Here is a 23,794-nt window from a genome sequence, read left to right as displayed (position 1 = left end):
CAATCTGGCTATGACTCCTGTCATCCCCTACTGATTGCCAGGGTTGATTCAGCTAATCTGGCTGGCTAGGCTGGTGTCCCTTTCCTCCCTCACTGCTCCACATGCATCTCTCCTGGTGTGCTCTGTTGAAGAGGAGGACCTTTCCCAATAGAGGAGGACCCTTCTTCTGTCAGGGTTATATGAGTAGCTGCATTCCCCTGCTAGAACCTCCAAACAAAGTTTCAAGGTACATTTGTAGGAGAACCTAGGGTAGTCAAAATGCCAAGACTCCAGACACATCCAAATGAGGTGCTGCATGTGGCAATTTGCCTTTCTTTAGTATAAAATAAAATAAAAGTGTTGATTTATTTTTTAAAGATTTATTTATTTATTTGAGAGCGAGGACAAGCAGGGAGAGCAGCAGAGGGAGAGGGAGAAGCAAGCTCCTTGCTGAGCAGGGAGCCGCATGTGGGGCTAGATCCAAGGACCCCAGGATCATGACCTGAGCTGAAGGTAGACACTTAACTGACCGAGCCACCTAAACTGTTGATCTTTGGATTAGCTTTCTCTCATAGTCAAAACATCTCCCTTTTCAACTTGCTATTTTCACTTTTCATTGCTTTTGAGATTTATTCATGTTTTTAAATGTAGTTTTAGTTCAGTCAACTACTAGATAGATATTCAGCTTCAGTATGAGACTATATTTTCTTCCATGCCCTGATTGGAAGTGATGTAATATGACATTTACGTCATATTAATGCATTTACTATTACAAAAATTGCTGCAGTGAGTATGCCCTGGTAAACGTACATGAAATTTCTTTAAGGTACATAATCTAGAAGTGGAATTGCTGGGTTGTACTACATTACTTACCAACTTTTAAAACACTATGACATACATGTACACATACACAGTATGATATTTCTGTAGTAAACAAAGGAGGCTACTTGAGGCTGGAGGTAACTGGCCTAAAGGCTCACCCAGGTCCCATCCTGCTGACCCAAGGTCATATACCCAGCCCACCCAATGCATACCAGTTGGAAATCTCAGTTCATAGATAAGTACATTTTTAATATTGTTAGATCTTACTAAATTTCTCCCCAAAGTGATTATGTCAAGTTCTTAAAATCCTGTGTTAGTTATCTATTGCTGTCTAATAGAATATTCCCAAACTTAGCAATTTAAAACATTTATTAGGGATCCCTGGGTGGCGCAGCGGTTTGGCGCCTGCCTTTGGCCCAGGGCGCGATCCTGGAGACCCGGGATCGAATCCCACGTCGGGCTCCCGGTGCATGGAGCCTGCTTCTCCCTCTGCCTATGTCTCTCTGCCTCTCTCTCTCTCTCTCCTCTATGTGACTATCATAAAAAAAAATAAATAAAATAAAAAAATAAAATAAAACATTTATTATTTCATATGGTTTCAGTGGCTCAGATCCTGGAAGTGGATTAGCTAAGTGATTCTGGCTGAGGGTCTCTCAGGTGGTTGTAATCAGGATATCCTTTATGGCTATGATCTGAAAGCTAGAATGGGGTTGGGGTATTTACTTCTAGGATGCCTTGTGCACTTGGCTGTTGGCAATAGGCCTCAGTTCCTTGTCTTGTGGGCTTCTATGTAGGGCTGCTGCCATGTCTTCATGGCATGGCAGCTGGTTTCCCCAGGGCAAGTGATCTAAGAGAGCAAGGTGCAGTAGCCACAGTGTATTTTTTATGATTTAGTGTCACAAGCAACACACTATCACTTACTCCATATTTAGTTTGTTAGCACTGAGTCACAAAGTCTAACCCATCTTTCTTCTGCTGAGGGGAATTAAGCTCCACCTCTTAAAGAGTATAATTTTGTGTTCATATTTTATTTTATTTTATTTTTATTTTTATTTTTTTTGTTCATATTTTAAAACCACACAGAGTTCCCACTTCTTCATGATTGTTGATTCATTTACCAAATTATCTATTAAATGTCTGCTATGAAAAAAAAAATGTCTGCTATGTTCCAGGTACTATTCTAGGTTCTGGGGATTCCACATTGAACAAAACAGTAAAAAATTCCTAGACTCATGGAACTTAAACCTTCTAGGAGAGACACACAGATGATTTAAAAAAAAAAAAAAAAAGTAGACTGTATTTTGTGATGTAATCAAAAGTACTATCATGAAAAATAAAGCAAGGAATGTCACGGAGTGTAATTTTTAAATGGATGGTCAGAGGGGATGTAAAAGATGACATTTGAATAAAATGAAGGGCATTGAAACGTATAGGTGTTTGGGGCAAGAGAATTTAGGGTGAAGGAACAACAACAAATGCAGATGTCATTACTGCTTAATGATTTTTTTTTTTTTTTAACTGAGCAGCATGGAAGTTTTCTGTTAACTATATAGCAAACACATGAGGTCAGTTTTTAGCAAGTTACCTTCAAGGTGCTTATCAGATATAAAAGTGTTGATGTTCAGGATCCCTGGGTGGCGCAGCGGTTTAGCGCCTGCCTTTGGCCTGGGGCGTGATCCTGGAGACCCAGGATCGAATCCCACATCGGGCTCCCGGTGCATGGAGCCTGCTTCTCCCTCTGCCTGTGTCTCTGCCTCTCTCTCTCTCTGTGTGACTATCATAAATAAAAAATAAATAAAAATAAAAGTGTTGATGTTCCATTGATTTCTGGTTATGAAAATTGTGACAGTAGGTGAGGTTTAGTTTGGAGATAGCAACTTGGAAGCAGAAGCTTAGGTAGGAGTATTCAAAATACTGTTGAAACATTTGGTAAGGGGAAGACTGAGATGTGACCATTGGATTTAGCAGCATGGAGGTCATTGATCTTGACAAAATAACTTTGGTGGGATAGTGAGACCACAGTCATAATTGGGGTTGGTTCAAGATAGAGCAAGAGGAGGACAATTTGATATAGCAAGTTTAGACACTCTTCCTAGGAGTTTTATTATAAAGGGAAGGAGAGAAATGGGACTTTAGTTAGAGTGAGAAGTAAAAGGTCAAGAGAGAGTTTGCTACTGTTATTTTAAAAAGGGAAGAAATAATAGTTGATGGGAAAGATCCATTAGAACAGTAAAAACTGCACGTAGGAGAGAAAATGAATGAATGAAAAGGAAATTAATCTTTTGATATAAAAAGATCTATGTGGGAGAGATAAAATTGTTGTAGTAATGAAAAAAATTGCTTTTGGCTTTTCTTTTGATTTTACTTCTCTATCACATATTTTTTCCTCAGAAATATTAATAGCTTTTAGATTTGAACACTTAAGCTAAAAACATGCTTTGTCACATAACGTTTCAAGTCTTTATTTTGGCATTTGGAAAAAAATTATTAACTGTGGTTTTAGTTTTTTTAAAGTTTAACTTGTTTTATGGTAATAGTTTTTGGCTCAGTAAATTAAATTATAATATTTAGCACCATTCTGGGACACCTGGGTGGCTCAGCAGTTGAATGTCTGCCTTCGGCTCAGGGTGAAATCCTGGAGTCCTGGGATCAAGTCCCACATCAGGTTCCCTGCATGGAGCCTGCTTCTCCCTCTGCCGTGTCTCTGCTTCTCTCTCTGTGTGTGTCTCTCTCATGAATAAATAAAATAAAATTTATTAAAAAAAAGATTTTCATTTATTCATGAGAGACACAGAAAGAGAGATACAGGCAGAGGGAGAAGCAGGCTCCATTGGAAGGAGCCCGATGTGGGACTCGATCCCAGAACCCCAGGATCACACCCTGAGCCAAAGGCAGACGACACTCAACCCCTGAGCCACCCAGGTGTCCCAATAAAAATCTTTAATAAAAAAAATATTAAAAAAAATATTTAGTACTGTTCTTATGGTGTATAGCCATTTTTCTTCTAGCTTTTTGGGAAGGAGAAGTTTGCTTAGCAGAACTTGGTACCATTTTTAGGCACTCCTGAAGATTAGAATTACTACCGGAGTACAGATGTAGCAAAGGTGCCTTCTAGTGGCTGCCTGATGGAATTGCAGATGAATCTTGTAAATCATTTATTCTTGAGTGCAGTATGTGCTAAGCATGTGGTCTTTGTCTTCATGGAAGCTTACAGTTTAGAGAAGGGGAGAGGTATTCAGCAGATCATAAAAAGAGCTGAAAAATTACATCTCTAAATACTAATGTGCTAATGGGAACTTAAAATAAGGGTATTATACCTAGCTGGAGAAACAAGAGATATTTGATATTGAGCTAAAGTTTGAAGAATTACTAGTTGTCAAGACAGGATGAATGTGTGTTCTAGGCCTAGGAGCTGCATTTGCAAGCAGCTCTGTGATATGAGGAAGGATGGTGAATATAATAATTGAAGGCCTATGTAGCTGGAACAGTGATAGAGGAATAAGCATAGATAAGGGGCACCTGGGTGGCTCAGTGTTTGAGGATCTGTCTTTGGCTCAGGTTGTGATCCTGAGGTCTTGGGATCAAGTCCTGCATCAGGCTCCCTGTGGGGAGCCTGCTTCTCCCTCTGCCTATGACTCTCTGGCTCTCTCTGTGTGTCTTTCATGAATAAATAAAGTCTTTTTTTTTTTTTAAGGTTTTAATGCGAGACTAGGTCCCGGGACTTTGGGATCATGCCCTGAGCCGAAGGCAGATGCTCAACCACTGAGCCACCCATGCGTCCCAATAAATAAAATCTTAAAAAAAAAAAAGATAAAATTAGAACCGCTGAGCCAGGGATGCCTGAGTGGCTCAGTGGTTGAGCATTTGCCTTTGGCTCAGGGCGTGATCCCAGGGTCCTGGGATCGAGTCCCACATCAGGCTCCCTGCATGGAGCCTGCTTCTCCCTCTGCCTATGTCTCTGCCTCTCTCTCTGTGTCTCTCAAGAATAAATAAATAAAATCTTAAAAAAAAAAAAAAAAAAAAAAAAGAACCGCTGAGCCACCCGGGCTGCATTTTTTTAAGGTGTGGTTAAGAATTTGTCTTAAGAGTAATTCCATACTGGGCAGCCCGGGTGGCTCAGCGGTTTAGCGCCACCTTCAGCCCAGGGCCTGATCCTGGAGACCCGGGATCGAGTCCCATGTCGGGCTCCCTGCATGGGGCCTGCTTCTCCCTCTGCCTGCGTCTCTGCCTCTCTCTCTCCTCTCTGTGTATTCTCATGAATAAATAAATAAAATCTTAAAAAAAAAAAAAAAAAGACCAAACTGCTGCAGAGTAGGAGTGGATTTGTGTGTATGTATGTTTTCAATTATGGCAAATAGGTATATAATTTTGCTGTCTTAACCATTTTAAGCGTACAGTTAGTGGTGGTATTAAGTACATTTATGATGTTGTGCAACAATCACCACCATCTATCTTAAATTTGTGTTTCAAAGGGATGATTTTGGTTGTAGTTTTTTTTTTTTTTTTAAGATTTATTTATTCATGAGAGAGAGAGAGAAAGAGGCAGAGACACAGGCAGAGGGAGAAGCAGGCTCCACACAGGGAGCCTGACATGGGACTTGATCCCGGGACTCCAGAATCACACTCTGCGCCAAAGGCAGGCGGTAAACTGCTGAGCCACTCAGGGATCCCCTGGTTGTAGTTTTAAGAATGGTTTAGGTGAGGTTTTTTTGTTTTGTTTTGTTTTTTTTTTTTAAAGATTTTATTCATTTATTCATGAGAGACAGAGAGACAGAGAGGGGCAGACACAGGCAGAGGGAGAAGCAGGCTCCATGCAAGGAGCCCAATATGGGACTCGATCCCGGGACTCTAGCATCACGCCCTGGGCCAAAGGCAGGCGCCAAACAGCTGAGCCACCCAGGGATCCCCTAGGTGAGGTTGTTTGATGGAAGTGCTCCATGGGAAGCCATCCACAGAGTGGGGGGGTGGGGAGTGTTGAAATTCACGAGGGGTAAAGACCACTGAGTATCCTGTGGACTGTGGACTGCCATGAGCCACAGAGGCAAGCAGAGAACGTTCTGAAATCAGAAGAAAGGCCTTTTTCTCTTGTGGTGTCCCTCCAGTGCCCCCACTGAGGATAAAAAGGAAATGACCATCAAGGAGGAAACTAACAATATTTGCCACAATGTCTGGGAGCTCTCCCTTCAGTATGTACAGGAATGATATCCTGTGATCCTATTTTTGTTTATCATTGGCCTACTGTTTGTACATTGGCCTACTGTAGAAACAGTTCAAAGCCCACTTCCGATCCTTGCTCATTTGATCTCAGGTAAAGTGACATAGATTCTCTGATCTGATTAAATAAGGGAACTGTGTCTATATCATATATTCTTAAATCTGGCTGTGAATACAACTCATCTAGTGAGTTTGTTAAAAATTCATATTTCAGGGACTTTTACTGGCAAATTTAAAGCAACTTGAGCATCAAAACCATAACAGGGGGCACTCACCTGGGTAGCTCAGTCAGTTAAGTGTCCAACTCTTAATTTCAGCTCAGGTCATGATCAGGATTGCAAAATCAAGTCCTACACCCCTCTCTACACTGTGGAACCTGCTTAAGATTCTCTCTTTCCTTCTCCTTTTGCTCCCTGCCTGCCTCACACGTGTATTCTCTCTCTCTCTCCCTCTCTCTCTCTCTCTCTCTCTCTCTCGCAAAAAACAAACAAAACAAAACAGTAACAGGAATAATTTATAACATATTGAAGAAAAAAGAATCAATGTTTATAATGATACTAAAAAGATTATAAAGAAGTAGAGGAGAATGGAAAACTTCTTTAGAAAAGACAGCTAATAAATGTAGTTAAGAGTGTTCTAATTCTGTCATCAGTTTACAACCATCATAGTACCAATTGGTTGGTGCAAGAATCGTTAATGGATGCTAAAATATGGCATGTTTTGGTAGACAACAGGATATTTCACACAGACTCAAAGCTATCACCCTATAGATTACTTAGCAATTAGAAAATGAGAAAGGTACCTTACAGTGCTGGTAGATAGCATTTTAACCAAATGGTCCAGCCTATTAGCATTGCCACTGATGGGACAAACTGATACATTGTTGTTATTATCCAAATGAACAAATTTATTAAAGATTTTATTTATTTTTTTAAAAATTTGAGAGAAAGTGAGTATAGGGGAGGGGTGGAGGGAATGAATCTCAAGCAGACTCTTCTCTGAGCATGGAGCCTCTCACAGGGCTCAGTCTCATGACCCATGAGATCAAAACCCATGAGCAGAACCCAAGAGCTGGATGCTTAACCAACTGAGCCACCCAGGCACCCCAGAGATTTTATATTTAAGTAGTCTCTACACCTAACATCGGACTCAGACTTACAACCCCAAGATCATGAGTCCCATGCTCCACTGACTGAGCCAGCCAGGTACTCCTAAAAATATTTTTAAATTTATAAAGATAGGGGATCCCTGGATGGCTCAGCAGTTTAGCGCCTGCCTTCAGCCCAGGGCACGATCCTAGAGTCCCAGGATCGAGTCCCACATCAGGCTCCCTGCATGGAGCCTGCTTTTCCCTCTGCTTTGTGTGTGTGTCTCTCTCTCTTTCTGTCTCTCATGAATAAATAAATAAAATCTTTAAAAATAAATAAATAAAGATACTAATATTAGGGATCCCTGGATGGCTCAGCGGTTTAATGCCTGGCCTCGGCCCAAGGCGTGGTCCTGGAGTCTTGGGATTGAGTCTCACATCAAGCTCCCTGCATGGAGCCTGCTTCTCTTTCTGCCTATGTCTCTGCCTCTCCCTCTCTCTCTCTCTCTCTCTCTCTCTCAGTGTCTCTCATGAATAAATAAATAAAATCCTTAAGAAAAAAAAAGATACTAATATTAGTTTATACATGAGAAATTGTGACCCTTTTTCAAGGTTATGTAATCTGCATTAGATTGGAAATTAGAATTTCTTTTTTTAATCTAGATTTTAAATTTAGCCATATTAGGGATTTTGCTTTATAGAAATTTATGTTCTTACTTGGAGTGGCAATATTAATCCCAAATATGGGGAAAAACTGCTTTTGAAAGCCTTAACACTTATGAACTCTGTAACTGCTACCTTAATATTTATCTTAACTGTTCCCGTGCCCATTTTAAAAATTTCACCAGCCAGAGAACTTTGTTTTGCTAGCATAAAGAAGTAAATGTGGAGTGTCTGGATGGCGCAGTTGGTTAAAGCCTCTGACTCTTGTTTTCAGCTCAGGTAATGATCTCAGGGTTCTGGGATTGAGCCCTGAGTTTGGTTCCTCTCTCAGGCTGGAGTCTGCCTGAGATTCCCCCTCTCCCTCTCCCTTAGCCCCTCCCATTCGTGCTGTGTCTCTCTCTCTCTCTCTCTCTCAAATAAATCTTTAAAAAAAAAAAAAAAAGTAGTAAATGTGTCTTTGTGAGCCAACCTGGATTATAATTAGCTTTTAGTGGTTGCATGTGTTCTTTTTTTTTTTTTTTTTAAGATTTAAAAAAAATTTTTTAAAGATTTATTTATTTATTCAGAGGAAGGGGCAGAGGGAGAAGCAGGCTCCATGCAGGGAGCCTGATGTGGGACTCGATCCCCGGTCTCCAGGATCACACATTGGGCTGCAGGAGGCACTAAACCGCTGCGCCACCGGGGCTGCCCAAGATTTTATATTTAAGTACTACACGCAGCATGGGGGCTTGAACCTACAATGTGCGGAGATCAAGAGTCACATACTCCACTGACTGAGCCAGCCAGGTCCCCCATATGTGTTCTCTTCTGCTATTCTGAAGGTTGAATTGCCCCTTTCATGGGGCTGGTTTGGCAATAAATTGTGCTATTTTAGAGTGGGGTAATTGATGTGAATTATTCTTCCCTTAGACTTTGAGCATGTTTGAATTGGCCAATACTACTTTTGATGGGAGCTAATAAGGGTTTAAGTAAGGCAGAGAAAGGACAAAGCTTTCTCTTGTTTAGCAAAAAGTCAAACCTGCTGAAAGAGGGCAGAAACTACTCTCTTGTCTGAAAACCTTTTGCTTTTTTTTTTTTTTAAAGATTTTATTTATTCATGAAAGAGAGGCAGAGACACAGGCAGAGAGAGATGCAGGCTCCATGCAGAGAGCCCCTATGTGGGGGGCTCGATCCCAAGTCTCCAACATCACTCCCTGGGCCAAAGGCAGGCACCAAACTGCTGAGCCACCCAGGCGTCCCAAACGTTTTGCTTTTAATTTAGGTCTTTACCTAGAATATTTCACAACAAACAAAACAGACAGAGATTAATGTATTCTTTCTGACTGCTTCCCCAGTTCTTAGAAGTAAAAGAAAAGTTATATTGTTCTACTTACTTTGTCTTACGTATCACAGAAGAGTAAATGGTTTTTTTTTTTTGTTGTTGTTGTTGTTGTTTTTAAGATTTATTTATTGGAGAGAACACGAGTGGGGGGAGGGTTAGAGGGAGATGAAGAGGGAGAGAGAACCAGTCTCCCCACTGAGTGGAGAGCCCGTTGCAGGGCTAAATCCCATGACCCAGAGATCACATCCTGAGCTGAAACCAAGAGTCAGATGCTCAACTGACTGTGCCACCCAGGTGCCCTGCGATGTTTTTTTTTTTTTTTTAATCATGTATGGATTTTGAATGTTATCAATTGATTTTCTGCATTTATTGAGATGAACATGTAGATTTTCCCCTTTTAATCTGTTGACAAGACATTACTAGTTCGGAAATAACATTTCTTGCTTCTTATCTCTGTCCCCCAGGTGATTTGTGGAGTTATGATTTCTTCAGTGGTGAGTTTGTGGTGTCACCTGAACCAGACACGAGTGTCCACACTCTTGACCCCCAGAAGCACAAGTATATTATTTTGGGGAGTGATGGACTTTGGAATATGATTCCACCGCAAGATGCCATCTCAATGTGCCAGGACCAAGAGGAGAAAAAGTACTTGATGGTGAGAAGTGGCTCAATGATTTAATATTATTGTCTACACATTGTTCTACTTTTGTTTTTATTTTTTTTAATTTTTTTTAAAGATTTTATTTATTTATTCATGAGAGACAGAGAGAGAGAGGCAGAGACACAGGCAGAGGTAGAAGCAGGCCCCATGCAGGAAGCCTGATGTGGGACTCGATCCTGGAACTCCAGGATCACGCCCTGAGCTAAAAGCAGACGCTTAACAGCTGAGCCACTCAGGTGTCCCCTGTTCTACTTTTGTCAGAGGTCTTGAATATGAACTAAGGATGCTCAGTTTGAATAGATATTTGCATTTACCTGGCTCTAAAATTACGTAAAACAGACTTTGCAGCTCATCAGGGGAATGAGACAGGATATAAATAAATGAAACTAGATAACAAAACACACAACCACTGACTTTGTTATGAACAGCCCTTGACTTAATGGCCTATGAAACCTCATTAATCCTTTTGTTAAAAATTGAGAGGGGATCCCAGGGTGGCTCAGTGGTTTAGCGCCTGCCTTCGGCTAAGGGCATGATCCTGGAGACCTGGGATCGAGTCCCACATCAGGCTCCCTGCATGGAGCCTGCTTCTCCCTCTGCCTGTGTCTCTGCCTGTCTCTGTCTCTGTCTCTCTCTCTTTCTATCTTTCATAAATGAATAAAAAAAAAATCTTAAAAAAAATAAATAAAAATTGAGATATAATTCATATACCATAAAATTTACCTTTTTAAAATGTATAACTCAGTGGTTCTTAGTTTATTCTCTAAGTTGTGCAACTGTCACCACTATCTCATTCCAGAACATTTTTATCACTGCTCCCAAAACCCATAATCATTAGCAGTCATTCACTATCTCTTGCTACCTCCACCCATTGGCAAACACTGATCTGTCTCTATATATTTGCCTGTTTTTGGAAATTTCATATAAGTGAGATCATATAGCATGTGGCCTTTTGTATTTGACTTCTTTCACTTAAGCATAATATTTTCAAGTTTCATCCACGTTGCTTGTAAATAAAAGTACTATATTTTTAAGGCTGAATAATTTTCTGTCAGTGGATATACATTTAATTTATCCATCTGTTTGTCATTTGATGGATATTTAGGTTGTTTCCACTTTGGGGCTCTTAGGAATGACACTGTTGTGAACATTCACATACAAGTTTTTGTGTGGACAAGTTTTCAGTTTTCTTAGGTGTATCCCTTGGAGTGGAATTGCTAATAAGATGCATAGTAATTATGTCACCTATCTTTTTATTAGTCCATTGCAAACCAAGAAACAACCATCAATAAGAAAAATCCTTTTCTTTCTTTCCTGGCTTGTTTGCAAACTGATTTCTTCTTCAAAGTAAGGAGAATTGGAAGAGTGTGATGGTGTTGAAGGCAAGGAAAGAGTGTTTTGTGGGTAGCAGGCAGCAATGTCAAATTCTGCAAAGAAGTAGAGGCAGATGGATGAGAACAGTATATATTGAGTTTTATAGTTAGGATCTTTTATTAGTGACCTTCAAGGATAAAGAGTTTAACTGGAATCAAGGGGATGGGCTATCCTTGGAAGAGATGATCTTTCTCTCAGATGGGAGGAATGGTAAAGCCATATTTTGGCATGAAAAGGAGTTAAAATTAAAAGAATTTGTATTGCTGCCATTCACCCAGCTAATAACATTAGATACTGTGCAGGGGAGGTAACTGTAAATAGATTATGCTCCTTGCTCAGCATATACCATGTTGTTACAAATAGGATATGTTTATAGCTATCAGGACCTCTACTTGATTGTGAGTTGTTTAAAGGTAAGAGTTGTAAGTAAAAATAAAAATAAAGGTAAGAGTTGTGTCTTGATTCTTTTTTTTTTTTTTTTTAAGATTTACTTATTCATGAGACACACAGAGAGAGAGAGGCAGAGACATAGGCAGAGGGAGAAGCAGGCTTGCCACAGGGAACCCAGTGTGGGACTTGATCCCAAATTCTGAATCCCAGGATCACACCCTGAGCCAAAGGCAGACGCTTAACTGCTGAGCCACCCAGGCGTCCCTTGATTCATTTTTACAACCTTGGAGCTAACATGTTGCATTTGGTTAATGGCATCAGATGTAAGAGAAGGAGTGAATAAAATAAAGATTCTTTTATCTATTTAATTTAGAATTCTTTAGTGATGAGAAAGAGAAACATTTCAGTGGCATGATGAGGTCATAAACCAGATTGAGAGAACCTATTCATATTCATAAAACACCAAAGTGGTTTCAGAATGACTATTGAAGGAAGTATCCGTATAATAACAATATTTAGAACAAGTGTTATGAGAACTGAGAAGGAGAAGATTGGAAACCTGGAAAGATTGGATAAGAAAGTTTCCTTTCTGAATTGAAAGTTTCAATTGGACAAGAGTGATATTTGCGCAAGTCTTAAAGGTCGGATTGAATTTACCAGGTAAATAAGTGAGGAGAGAGAAGCTTTCCAGGTAAAGGAATAAAAAGTGTAAAGTCAAAGAAGAGAGACAGATTTAACATATTTAGGTTTCACAGATAGCTTGATGTGACTGGGGGAGAGGAGATAAAATGGTTTTAAATGCTGTTAGGAAGTTAGGTCTTTATATTCAGGTAGTAGAGAGTTATTGAAAAGCTATATTTTCATGATGCATTTTAGAAAGTTTACTCGTTGGAATGCCTGGGTGGCTCACTGGTTGAGTGTCTGCCTTTGGCTCATGGCATGATCTCGGAGTCCTGGGATCGAGTCCCACATCGGGCACCTTGCATGGAGCCTGGTTCTCCCTCTGCCTATGTCTCTGCCTCTCTGTGTGTCTCTCCTGAATAAATAAATAAAATCTTTAAAAAGTTTAATCATTAATTGCAAGATGGAATATAAAATAGAAGATAATTGGTATTGAATATAAGGATTATATTTATTAGTAGGTGTAGGAAAACCTAGGCATTTAACAGAATTACCAATGCAAAGTTGTCAATGACAGAGAATGGGTGGCAGCAAAGATTACTGAAGAATCCCTGAGAGAAGGTGAAATTTGATGAGTAGAGTTTTGGTTATAAGGTCTGTCATCCACCTTTTTTCACATGTTGATTCTTATTACCAATGTAACTGATTTGATTTCTATTAATGGATTTATTAGGCTTCCTCTTTGGAGGCTACTGTTAAATTCCAAATGACAATTTTTGCAAGCTTGATCTAAGGCAGCAGTGGTAAAACAGCAACAACAGCAACAACAACAACAACAAATACATATATATGCAATAACAGAAGAAATCCATGAGTGATAAAATTGATAGAACTTGGGTTTTTAAGGAAGGATATGATGATGCCCAGACTTCTGACTGGTGATAGCTGTTATCTAGAAGAAACACATTACTCTGGGGAAGAGGGGAGGTAATTAGTTCAGATGTAGGCATGTTGAATTGGAGGTACCTGTGGTTAATCTAGATAGATATTTTCAGTAGGCAGAAATATTGAGAGAAACCTAGAAATATAAATTTGATTGGTAAGAGAGGAGTTAGGTAAAGCTGCTACAATTTATGAGATCACCTAGTGAGACTGTATGGTGGAAGAAAAGGACATGATATTAAGGATCCAAATCAGCAGAAACCAGCTGAGTAAAAAATGCAAGTAAGGTAGTGGAAATGGCTTATACAGCAGTCCGTCCCCCCTCGCCCCCCACCAATCCATGGCAGATACGTTCCAAGATCCTGGTGGATGCCTGAAAGCACAAATAGTACTGAACCCTATATATACTCTTTTTTCCTATACATACATAAAATGATAAAACTCAATTTATAAATTATATACAGTAAGAGATTAATAACAATAATAAAGTAGGGAATTATGACTACTGTAATAAGTAATGTGAATGTGGCTCTTAAAATATCTAACTATACTGTACTCATCCTTCTTATGAGATGATAAAATGCCTATGTGATGACATGAAGTGAAGTGAATGACTTAGGCATTCTTTTTTTTTTTCTTTCTTTCTTTCTTTCTTTTTTTTAGAAACTCAAGGCTTTTTTTTTTTTTAAGATTTTTATTTATTTATTCATAGAGACAGAGAGAGACAGGCAGAGAGAGAGAGGCAGAGACACAGGCAGAGGGAGAAACAGGCCCCATGCAGAGAGCCTGACATGGGACTCGATCCAGGGTCTCCAGGATCACACCCTGGGCTGCAGGCGGTGCTAAACCGCTGTGCCACCAGGGCACAAATACTATTTAGTGCTTTTAGTACATTATATATATATTACTATATATTATGTATTATATATATAATTATATATACATATAATTTTCTTAAAGATTTTTAAAAATTTGTTTGACACAGAAAGCACAAGCAAGGGGAATGACAGGCAGAGGGAGAGAGAGAAGCAGACTCTGGTTGGTGGGGAACCCAATGTGGGGCTCAATCCCAGGACCCTAGGGATCAGTATCTGAGCTGAAGGCAGATGTTTAACTGACTGAGCGACCCAGGCATCCTTAATACATTATATATTATATAGTATGCATTATAATATATTAATATTTTTGTATTTACAGTACATTGTTTTATCACATTATGTAAAATAATCACAAATTTTTTCTGCTTACAAAAAGTTCGTGATTTCCACTTATTTTCATCATTCAATTATTTGTATTCAATTATTTCTAAAGATACTTTTTAAGATATGTAGCCCTATTTTCTGAAGCACATCATTTTCATTCTTTAAAAGTTAGGAATTATTGAATCCACGGATTGAACCTCTGTATGATGCTCAGAGTTTTATTCCAAGCTACATTTATTTGCATAACATGAGATCATTTAAGGCTTTATTTGTTTTTAACTCTTTCTTTGTTGGAATTTTTTTTTTAAGATTTTATTTATTTATTCATGAGACACAGAGAGAGAGAGGCAGAGACACAGGCAGAGGGAGAAGCAGGCACCATGCAAGGAGCCCGACGTGGGACTCGATCCTGAGTCTCCAGGATCAGGCCCTGGACTGAAGGCAGCGCTTAACTGCTGAGCCACCCTGGCTGCCCTGTTCGAGTGTATTTGATCTCCATACCACAGCCCTTATTGTATTGCTTTTTTTCTCATATGAGTGACATCATTTTTTATACACAGTTGACGTTTAAACAACATGAATTTGAAATTTTTTTTAAAGATTTATTTATTCATTCATTCATTCATGAGAGACACAGAGAGACAGACAGACAGGTAGAGGGAGAAGCAGGCTCCATGCAGGGTGCCTGATGTGGGACACTGTCTGGGGTCTCCAGGATCACACCCTGGGCTGAAGGTGGCGCTAAACTGCTGAGCCAACTGGGCTGCCCCAACAGCATGAATTTGAACTGTGTGGGTCCACTTAACAGGGATTTTTACAGTAGAGCATTGTACATGTATTTTCTCTTCCATATAATTTTCTTTTTTTCCCCTAGCTTTATTGTAAGAATACAGTATATAATACAGATAACAAAAAAATATGTGCTAATCAACTTAATTTTATTGCTAAGGTTTCTGGTCAACAGTCAGCTATTAGTAGTTAAGTTTGAGGGGAGTCAAAAATTATACATGGATTTTTAGTTGTGTGGGGGAGTTGATGTCTCTGATACCCCACATTGTTCAGTGGTCAGCTATATATATTTAACAGTTGTTTATATTTTCTTGTCTCTGAGTTTTGTTCATATTCTTTGACAATTTTTATGTTGAGTCATTGTCTTTGATTTGCTGAAGCTCTTATTTTAGGAGGAAATGGCCTTTGCAATGAGGTTGTTTTGGTTTGGTTTGGTTTGGCCTTTTGCCAAGCCTGATTATCTCATTTGTGAATTGTTTATCTGTAATAACATGATATTCCCTTACTATTTTAGATTAACTTCTGTATAACTTTTCCTAATTAAGGTTACGGTGAAGACTGAGTTTCTTATTACCAAAAAAATAAAAATACAGATGAAATTTAACCATAGGATAAATCCTTGTTTTATTTTAAAAATTTGGAGAAGTACTATTTTAACATAGTTATGGGACTATAGATAATGCTTGAAATTTTGGAAATTTAATTTATTTAAGCTATATTGAATACTTCATTTTTAATTTGCTACAGATGTAGTGGGAACTACATCCGAGTTGTTAATCTTCTTTCTTCTTGTTCTTTTAAATACAGGGTGAGCATGGACAGTCTTGTGCCAAAATGCTTGTGAATCGAGCACTAGGCCGCTGGAGGCAGCGTATGCTTCGAGCAGATAATACTAGTGCTATAGTGATCTGCATTTCTCCAGGTGTGGACAGTCAGGGAAATTTCACCAATGAAGATGAGCTCTTTCTGAACTTGACTGATAGTCCTTCCTATAATAGTCAAGAAACCTGCTTGATGACTCCTTCCCCATGTTCTACACCACCAGTCAAGGTATATAGTTCTCTATATTATTTGAATTTTTTTTTTTTTTAAACTATCTATTTATTTATGATAGTCACAGAGAGAGAGAGAGAGAGGCAGAGACACAGGCAGAGGGAGAAGCAGGCTCCATGCACCGGGAGCCTGACGTGGGATTCGACCCCGGATCTCCAGGATCGCGCCCTGGGCCAAAGGCAGGCGCCAAACCGCTGCGCCACCCAGGGATCCCTATTATTTGAAATTTTTAATTGAATTTCTTTGGTTGATGTTGCTTAAAAAGTTTTCAGATTCTTCATATTACAGGATTTTGGATTTGAACTAGGTTCAAGAAAATGATGGATCTTCATCATGTAACTTATTGTCATTGATTAATCTTCACATCAGTACTATTTTGAATGTCAGCTGTGTCTACCTAGTAGAAAGGAGATGTACATTAACAATATTCTAACAATATTCTAATGATCCCCTTCTAATACAATGAACATTTTTTTAAAAATTTTTATTTATTTATAATAGTCACACAGAGAGAGAGAGAGAGAGGCAGAGACACAGGCAGAGGGAGAAGCGGGCTCCATGCACCGGGAGCCCGACGTGGGACTCGATCCCGGGTCTTCAGGATCACGCCCTGGGCCAAAGGCAGGCGCCAAACCACTGCGCCACCCAGGGATCCCTACAATGAACATTTTTAAGCATTTAAGTTTGTGAAGTACTTTCATATATATTTCATTTGAACCTCATAAACCGAATAGGTAAATAGTAGATGTTATTCTGTCTTATAGATAATAAGACTAAGAGATTAAGCAATTTGGATAAGATCATGCAGACTCAAGATTGAAGTGGACCTTAGGATATCAGACCTTAGAACTGACTGTCTAATAACATGGGCAAGAAACATTCTTCCTCTTCTTACTCAGTTAATTTTGAATGAGTTCTTAAGATATGCTGTGAAATAAATGTAAATGGTACCATATTTCCTTTTTTTCTGATTTCATCACAGTATTTTTCTACTAAAAATTAGTACTATTGATAACTGCTTTGTTATACTTGGGCCTTCTGAGGATGGGCTTTTATTTATTCTTTTTATTTTTGAGAGAGAGAGAGAGAGGAGGGGAGAGGAAGTGAGAGAATCTTAAGCAGGCTTCACACCCAGCGTGGATCCCACCCCCAGGCTCAATTTCATGACCCTGAGATCATGACCTGAGCTGAAACCAAGAGTTAGCCGCCTCACTGACCAAGCCACCTAGGCATCCCACAAAAGATGTTTTTGAAATTATTTCTAAAAAATCTAAGACCGGGCAGCCTGGGTGGCTGAGCGGTTTAGTGCTGCCTTCAGCCCAGGGTGTGATCCTGGAGACCCGGGATCAAATCTCACGTCGGGCTCCCTGTGTGGGGCCTGCTTCTCCCTCCACCTGTGTCTCTGACTCTCTCTCTGTCTCTCATGATTAAATAAATAAATAAATAAAATCTTTAAAAAGATAAAAAATCTCAGACATAATGATCTAATAATAATAAAGATAAGGAGATTTATGTATGCACTATCTTATATTTCAGCGTTAGTTGCTTGCTAACCAATTGACCTCACCCAAATAATAGGAAAATATTTGGAGCTGTTCAGAATAATTAGTGTTGTTGGCTCTGACCTAACAAAGAAATACAGTCAAAGCTCTTTCTGCCCAAGAAATTGTGTTTTATCTTATTTGATAACCACGAGAATACACTTAATCTCTGATTATTTTCTTGTTAAAGTAATCCCATATTTAGTAACATCTAGATAAATATAATGACATTCTGGTCAGTTTGGTTTTTAAGACATTTAAACTAGGCATTTGAGACTAGGTTTATCTATCTATAGACATGTCAACTTCTGTGTGGATCCTAAGATATACCAGTAATCAGATCTTTGTTTTGGGATGGATATGGTAGAAATACCTCTCTTTAAGGGATGTATTACGCTGGCACACATTTCTTTCTCCATTCTTTCTTTAGGACAAAACTAAATTTAGCTGTTTTTTAATAAAGCCAAGAGCTATAGGAAGGAGGAATTTGGAAGGGAGTTAAGAAAATGAATACTTAGCTTCATTTGTGTTCTGGGCACAATTTTCATTTAGTTTAATGTTGGATTGTAAGATTGGTGGAGCAAGGCAGTTGATCTTTTAAAGTAGTAAAACTTGGGATCCCTGGGTGGCTCAGCAGTTTGGCACCTGCCTTTGGTCCAGGGCGTGATCCTGGAGCCCCAGGATCGAGTCCCATGTTGGGCTCCCTGCGTGGGGCCTGCTTCTCCCTCTGCCTGTGTCTCAGCCCCTCTCTCTCTGTGTGTCTCATGAATAAATAAATAAAATCTTTAAAAATACATGAAGTAGTAAAACTTAGTTTTCTGTGTTTTTAACAGGTGATCTCTCAATCATTTTAATGATTAAAAAAATTATTTGAGAAAGAGAGCATGACGAGAGGAGAGAGGCAGAAAAAGAAGGAAAAGCAGACTCCCTGATGAACAGGGAGACCAATGTGGGGCTCCATCCCAGGACCCGGGGATCATAACGTGAGCCGGGGGCATACGCTTAACCTGAGCCACCCAGGCGCTCCAATATCACATGTTTTATGAACATGTAAGAAGATTTAGTAATACATGTAATTAATCTGGGATGAATCTGAGAATTCTGAGCAGTTATCTGTGCTAACAGATGCAATGTATTCCCACAGAATGCCAATCAAAAGAGAAGGGAAAAGAAAAGTTCAAGGAGAAAGTAGGGGAAGAAAAGCCAGCACATGTGTAGTGTTAGAATAATAATATATGAATTTTAAAAAGACACAAAACAATAGAAATTACAATAAATTGTGTTAACTCTAAAGTTCCATTGTTTTGTTTTGTTTTTTATAAAGGGATTCCATCTAATGTCTAACCTTGTTTTACAAACTAGAGCAGTATGTTTTATTCCTATCAATGACTTGGTTATTACCTTCTTTCTTATGCCCAAATTAATGATGTGGGGGATCCCTGGGTGGCTCGGTGGTTTAGCGCCTGCATTGGGCCCAGGGCGTGATCCTGGAGTGCTGGGATCGAATCCCGTGTTGGGTTCCCTGTGTGGACCCTGCTTCTCCCTCTGCCTGTGTGTCTGCCTCTCTCTCTCTGTCTCTCATGAAAAAAATAAATAAAAATCTTTTTTAAAAAAATTAATGTTGTGATTGGTAGTAGGAAGCCTTCTCTGTCTGCCTGGTCTTGTTGTAAGTCTTTTTTCTGCATCAAAGCAGGACACATTCTAGCTCAACAATTTCCTATGAGTAGATACAGTTTTCTGTGATTATTCAGAACATGCTTATGACCAGGGTACGTGTTGGAATCAACCTGATGCAGTGCAGAAGGATAAACTCACATGCATCTCTTGCTGATATTATTGAAAGCCATATATAAATATCCTGTAATGAAGACTATTCTGTTATCCTTTCTCAACACTGGTAAGTTTGAAATAAAGTTGCTGCCCAACATCTAGTCAGTGTTGAAACAAATTAGAAGAATTGGGCTTTCAATAAACTATGCAATGTAAAATAAATAAGTGAATCAATAACTGCAGAAAGATAAGAGTATGTTCTTAGTTAAAAACAAAAACAAAAACAGTAACAACAGCAATCTGTTTAAGGCAGTACCAAATTAGGAACTAGAGCTTCTCATCTCCAGTCTCAATTTGACCTAAAGTCAGTATTTTTTTTTTTTTTTCCATAAAGCATGTTGATGTTTATGGTGAGATTGAAATGCTTTTGGATGGCTTAAATGTCCCTTTTTTTCTTAATCCTAAAAACATTAAAGTAAATTCTTTTTATAAGTATATTTTTATGTAGCACTTTTTTTTTTTTTTTAAGATTTTATTTATTTATAAGAGAGAGAGAGGCAGAGACACAGGCAGAGGGAGAAGCAGGCTCCATGGAGGGAACCCAGTGTGGAACTTGATCCTGGGTCTCCAGGGTCACGCCCTGGGCCGAAGGCGGCGCTAAACTGCTGAGCCACCCGGACTGCCCATGTAGCACTCTTTTGAAAGGTGTTTATTTCTTTTCTTTTCTTTTCTTTTCTTTTCTTTTCTTTTCTTTTCTTTTCTTTTCTTTTCTTTTCTTTTCTTTTCTTTTCTTTCTTTTCTTTTTTCTTTTCTTTTTTCTTTTCTTTTCTTTTCTTCTTTCTTCTCTTTTCTTTTCTTTTGTTTATTTCTAATGAATTTTTATATCAGAGTAAGATACATATTTTCATTCCCCCTCTACAAAAGAGTTTACTTGAGAATATACTATTTTAATAAACATGATTTGATTAAAAGGAAAAGGTGTGAGGGAAATGTTACATACTTAAGAAGGGAGACATAGTATTTATGTTTAAACTTTGTTCTTGAGAAACTATTAAGACAATGATTTCATAAAATATTAATACTATGGGAGATTTGGGTTTGATAAGAAAAATATTCTTCTCTGTTTGGCAGTGGGAAAAGTATTTGGATTATATGTAGATCTAGAGCACTATATCTAAAGGAGTAGTGCATATCTGAATCACGTCTATAAAACAATACCTGAGGGACACCTGGGTGGCTCACTGGTTGAGCATCTGCCTTTGGCCTGGGTCATGATCCCAGAATCCTAGGATTGAATCCCACATCGGGCTCCCCAAAGGAAGCCTGCTTCTCCCTCTGCCTGTGTCTCTGCCTCTCTCTCTCTCTCTCTCTCTGTCTCTCATGAATAAATAAATAAAATCTTTAAAAAAAAAGTACCTGAAAGTTTCTGTATGATTTTTCTTTTTTTTTTTTTCTGTATGATTTTTCATTTATTTTTTTGAGAGTTGCCCCAGTCGTGTTCTGCGCCCTCTAGATTCCCAGATGTTCTGCTTTTCTCAAGCCATAGAACATAGAGGCTTCTAGTGTTGGGGAGATGGGTGTGAAGCAGCAATATGAGTTTGTGGTATGACATTATTGCTTTAATGTTGCACTTTATATTTTCTCTACTACTGAATATTCAGAAATGAGAATGTAGAAAAAAATAGGAAAGTAGGAAATCAACCAACCAACCAAGAAACAAATTTGTCACTTATACTAATGAAACTTCTTCATCTAATGGTTGAGCTGAATTCTAGGATACATTATTTATTTGGCTTATTTTCTTGTTTTTTAGTCACTGGAGGAGGACCCATGGCCAAGGCTGAACTCTAAGGACCATGTACCTGCCCTTGTTCGTAGTAATGCCTTCTCAGAGAATTATTTAGAAGTCCCAGCTGAGATAGCTCGAGGAAGTGTCCATGCGACAGCCATACCCTCAAAAGATCCAGAGCCACTTGAAGAAAATTGCACTAAAGCCCTGACTTTAAGGATACATGATTCTTTGAATAATAGCCTGTCAGTTGGCCTTGTGCCTACCAATTCAACAAATACCATCACGGACCAAAAAAATTTAAAAATGTCAACTCCAGGTCAAATGAAAGCCCAAGAAGTTGAAAGAACCCCTCCAGCAAACTTTAAAAGGACATTAGAAGAATCCAACTCCGGCCCTCTTATGAAGAAGCATAGACGAAATGGTTTAACTCGAAGTAGTGGTGCTCAGCCTGCAAGCCTCCCCACAACCTCACAGCGAAAGAACTCTGTTAAACTTACTATGCGACGCAGACTTAGGGGCCAGAAGAAAATTGGAAATCCTTTACTTCATCAGCACAGAAAAACTGTTTGTGTCTGCTGAAATGTATCTGAAAAATGGGTTTTTTTCCCCAAACTAGGATTTAAGAGGGCTTTTTGAAGTTGGTGCCGAACTTGAACTTTTTTTAAGGGGACAAAATAAAATAGTATACAGTTTGACTTTTTGGAATTCAACAGTTTTATCCTGGCCTTGTACTTGCTTGTATTATAAATGTGAATTTTGTAGATGTTAGGGTGTAAGTTGCTGTAAAATGTGTGTAAATTTGTACACTTCACACAGACTCAGTCTCTTACTCTGATACACAGTAAATAACAAAGGGGCAAAAGGTTAAAAAAAATCAAAAGAATCTACTAGGTTTTAGAAATACATGTAAACTTTTAAAAATGCTTATTAAGAACTTTGTATAAGTCACTTGTGATGAAAACTACACAACTTTTTAGGTAAATTATTAAGCAGACTGGAAAAGTGATGTATTTTCGTAGTGACCTGTGTTCCCCTGGATGTTCCTTAGGGACAGCTAGTGTCTTTTAAAAATTATTTTTTATTTCTAATTTCTTAATTCAGAATGAGATTTTTCATAGCAGAAGTGTTGAGCCATGCTGAGAGTAGCTTGGTGTTAGTCTCCCTGTCCTAATTAAAATACTATGCAGTATCTTTTAACTTGGTAGCATTTTTCTGAAACATTAATCATCAGATGTACTCCCCAAATGTCTAGGGGAGTGTGTTTGCCTACAAAGGTGCCCTTCTCCATCATCCCAGACACCCACTGGCATTATTAGGTCTTAAAGGAGTTACCCTCTTCTCGTGTTTGAATAAAATATGTGAAGTTTTTCTTGCTATTTCAATAACGGATGGTGCTGCTAATTCCCAACATTTCTTAAATTATTTTATATATCGTACAGTTTTCATTGATTATATGGATATGTTTGTTCATCTAATAAATCAGTGAACTGTTCCTGATATTGCTGGATTTTTGTCATTGGTTTAATTTTATTTATTTATTATTATTTATTTATTTATTTATGATTTATTTATTTATTTATTTATTTGTGATAGACATAGAGAGAGAGAGAGAGGCAGAGACACAGGAGGAGGGAGAAGCAGGCTCCGTGCCGGGAGCCCGACGTGGGACTCGATCCCGGGCCTCCGGGATCGCACCCCGGGCCAAAGGCAGGCGCCAAACCACTGAGCCACCCAGGATCCCCTTTGTCATTGGTTTTAATGATATGATTTCTTTTGCCTTGATCATGCTTTAGAGTAACAGTAACAAAGATACTTGTAATGTTTATTTTTGCACTCTTCATTTTTTAATTTTAATTTAGAATGCATTGAAACAGGCTAAATATCCAATAATAGAATACGATTAACAATATGGTAAAGTTGGGATCCCTGTGTGTCTCAGCGGTTGAGCATCTGCCTTCGGCTCAGGGCGTGATCCTGGAGTCCTGAGATCGAGTCCCACATCGGGCTTGTTGCGTGGAGCCTGCTTCTCCCTCTGCCTGTGTCTCTGCCTCTCTCTCTGTGTCTGTCATGAATAAATAAATCTTTTTTTTTTTTTTTTTTTTTAAATTTTTTTTTTTAATTTTTATTTATTTATGATAGTCACACAGAGAGAGAGAGAGGCAGAGACATAGGCAGAGGGAGAAGCAGGCTCCATGCACCGGGAGCCTGACGTGGGATTCGATCCCGGGTCTCCAGGATCGCGCCCCGGGCCAAAGGCAGGCGCCAAACCGCTGCGCCACCCAGGGATCCCCTGAATAAATAAATCTTAAAAAAATTTTTGATGAAATACGTTGCATATGAATTAAAGCTTTGATAATATAGGAAAGGACTAAGACACTAAGAGTATGTCATTTTGGTGTGGTGAATTCTTCTACAATGAGAAAAATTTTAAATGTATTAGAGCAAGACATATTAAGATATTGAAGAGTTACTTCACTCATTCAACATCCAAAATATGCTAGGAACTGCAAAATTGGAATGCCAGTTTTCAGTAACAGGCTTGAGAATCAGGGTCCAGGTAAAACGTTAACTGT

General features: G+C 38.8%; 1 protein-coding gene across 2 annotated transcripts in view; it reads left to right on the top strand.

Moving 5' to 3' along the window:
• PPM1D (protein phosphatase, Mg2+/Mn2+ dependent 1D) overlaps positions 1-22,718 on the top strand; it is a 58,038-nt gene extending 35,320 nt beyond the window's left edge. For both annotated transcript variants that reach the window (XM_025440077.3, XM_025440075.3), the window contains exons 4-6: positions 9,551-9,741; positions 15,873-16,115; positions 21,243-22,718. In XM_025440077.3, coding sequence (XP_025295862.1) covers positions 9,551-9,741; positions 15,873-16,115; positions 21,243-21,800 — 992 coding nt within the window. In that variant the 3' untranslated portion in view covers positions 21,801-22,718. The remainder of the gene's footprint in view (positions 1-9,550; positions 9,742-15,872; positions 16,116-21,242) is intronic.
• Positions 22,719-23,794: the final 1,076 nt, after the last annotated feature.

Source organism: Canis lupus, chromosome 9 (assembly GCF_003254725.2).
Source record: "Canis lupus dingo isolate Sandy chromosome 9, ASM325472v2, whole genome shotgun sequence".
Classification (NCBI taxonomy): Eukaryota; Metazoa; Chordata; class Mammalia; order Carnivora; family Canidae; genus Canis; species Canis lupus.
The sequence above is the reverse complement of the archived record's forward strand: the minus strand, read 5'-3'. Positions and strand labels throughout refer to the sequence as shown.